This window comes from Cyclopterus lumpus, chromosome 10 (genome assembly GCF_009769545.1).
Source record: "Cyclopterus lumpus isolate fCycLum1 chromosome 10, fCycLum1.pri, whole genome shotgun sequence".
Lineage (NCBI taxonomy): Eukaryota > Metazoa > Chordata > Actinopteri > Perciformes > Cyclopteridae > Cyclopterus > Cyclopterus lumpus.
In genome coordinates, this window is record NC_046975.1 from 7,036,213 (window position 1) to 7,038,093 (window position 1,881).

General features: G+C 57.9%; 1 protein-coding gene across 1 annotated transcript; it reads left to right on the forward strand.

The window, feature by feature from the left end:
- The first annotated feature begins 215 nt into the window (after nucleotides 1–215).
- LOC117737636 (POU domain, class 3, transcription factor 4-B-like) lies at nucleotides 216–1,305 on the forward strand. The gene has a single exon (XM_034543719.1). The coding sequence runs from the start codon at nucleotides 220–222 to the stop codon at nucleotides 1,303–1,305; it is 1,086 nt and encodes a 361-aa protein (XP_034399610.1). The 5' UTR covers nucleotides 216–219.
- The last annotated feature ends 576 nt before the right edge of the window (nucleotides 1,306–1,881 follow it).

Here is a 1,881-nt window from a genome sequence, read left to right on the forward strand (position 1 = left end):
ACCCTTTCCTATCCGCAGCTCTGATTCCAGAGGCGGAGGTTCGGGTATCTGCGCTGCCATTGGCCGAGACGCGCCGTCACTGCGCCCCAGTCGTTCTGTGAGTGGCGGCGGAGGCTGTCAGTCAAAGCCAGACTGCTGCCGAGGCTCCAGAGAGAGGGAGATGTCAGAGGCTGAGCTGCTCCCTTCCTTCAGTAGCACTAGTGGGGTTCAGCAGCCAGCATGGCCACAGCTGCCTCCAGCCCCTATACCCTGCTCGGCTCCAGCCCCATGATCCACCCGGACAGCCAGGCCATGCAGCCTGCTAGCCCCTACAGAGGACACCAGAAACTCCTCCAGGGTGACTACCTGCACAGCGTCCAGGGCAACGGACACTCCCTCGGGCACCAGTGGGCGAGCAGTCTGTCGGAGGGCAGCCCCTGGTCGGCCTCCATGGAGCAGCAGGACGTAAAACCAGGCAGAGAGGACCTGCAGCTCGGCATCATCCATCACCGCTCCCCGCACGTAGCGCATCACTCCCCACATCACAACAACCATGGCAACCACCCGGGAGCCTGGGGAACCCCGGTGTCCCACAACTCCTCCATCACCAGCGGACAACAGATCAACATCTACTCGCAGACGGGCTTCACTGTCAACGGCATGCTGGACCACGGTGGCCTCACGCCTCCACCCAACCCGCAGGGCCAAGGCATGCACCCAGGCCTCAGGGACACGCTCAGCCCCGAGCACAGCGACCTCGGCGGGCACCACTGCCACGACCACTCCGACGAGGAGACGCCGACTTCGGACGAGCTGGAGCACTTTGCCAAGCAGTTCAAGCAGCGGAGAATCAAGCTGGGCTTTACGCAGGCGGACGTGGGGTTGGCCCTGGGCACGCTCTACGGTAACGTCTTTTCCCAAACCACCATCTGCAGGTTCGAGGCTCTGCAGTTGAGCTTTAAAAACATGTGCAAACTAAAGCCGCTGCTGAACAAGTGGCTGGAGGAGGCGGACTCGACCACGGGCAGCGCCAGCAGCATAGACAAGATAGCAGCTCAGGGGAGGAAGAGGAAGAAGAGGACGTCTATCGAGGTGAGCGTGAAGGGGGTTCTGGAGACGCACTTTCTCAAGTGTCCCAAACCGGCCGCGCCGGAGATCACCTCGCTGGCGGACTCGCTGCAGCTGGAGAAGGAGGTGGTGCGCGTGTGGTTCTGCAACCGGAGGCAGAAGGAGAAGCGCATGACGCCGCCGGGAGAGCCGCCGCACGAGGGACCCTATTCTCACGGCGGGAGCGCGGGGGACGCCTCCTCGTGCCACGATCTCTGACCGAAAGCACCGGGAGGACCCCCCCCACCCCCCCCGACACGGACTCTCGAGCGCAGGGGCACCTCCAAGCCGTCCCGGTACAGACTCCTCCAGCACTGAACCACAACGACAATAACAGAGATACCTGTTCAGCCTTCGTCATTTTCTGACTGTCACGAGGGCATTTATTCTATAGCGGCATATCAAACGTCACATTTTTTTCCAGATCACCTTCGGAAGTCGCCAAATTATTTTCTACATCACGGATATAAATACAAAAATGTGCCTAATAACCTGCCAGCGCCTTTGGTTTGTGTCACCATTTCTCATCCGCTCGGTAAAAAACGAAAGCTCGGGACTGATGTTGCTTTTTGGTTGGTTTTCTCTGGTGGACCAGCGGACTGAAACAAACAATAATATCACTTTTCTTAATTGATTTGTTGCAGCACCGGAGGCCGTTTTACGGTCCACCTCATGCTTCCCCCGGGCTTACACAAACGCTTTAGCTCTCACCATATTTACACTCATTGTTTTGTAACACACTCATAGCATATCTGTAATTATTTTTTTTTCTTTCGCATATGCAAATATAGGCCC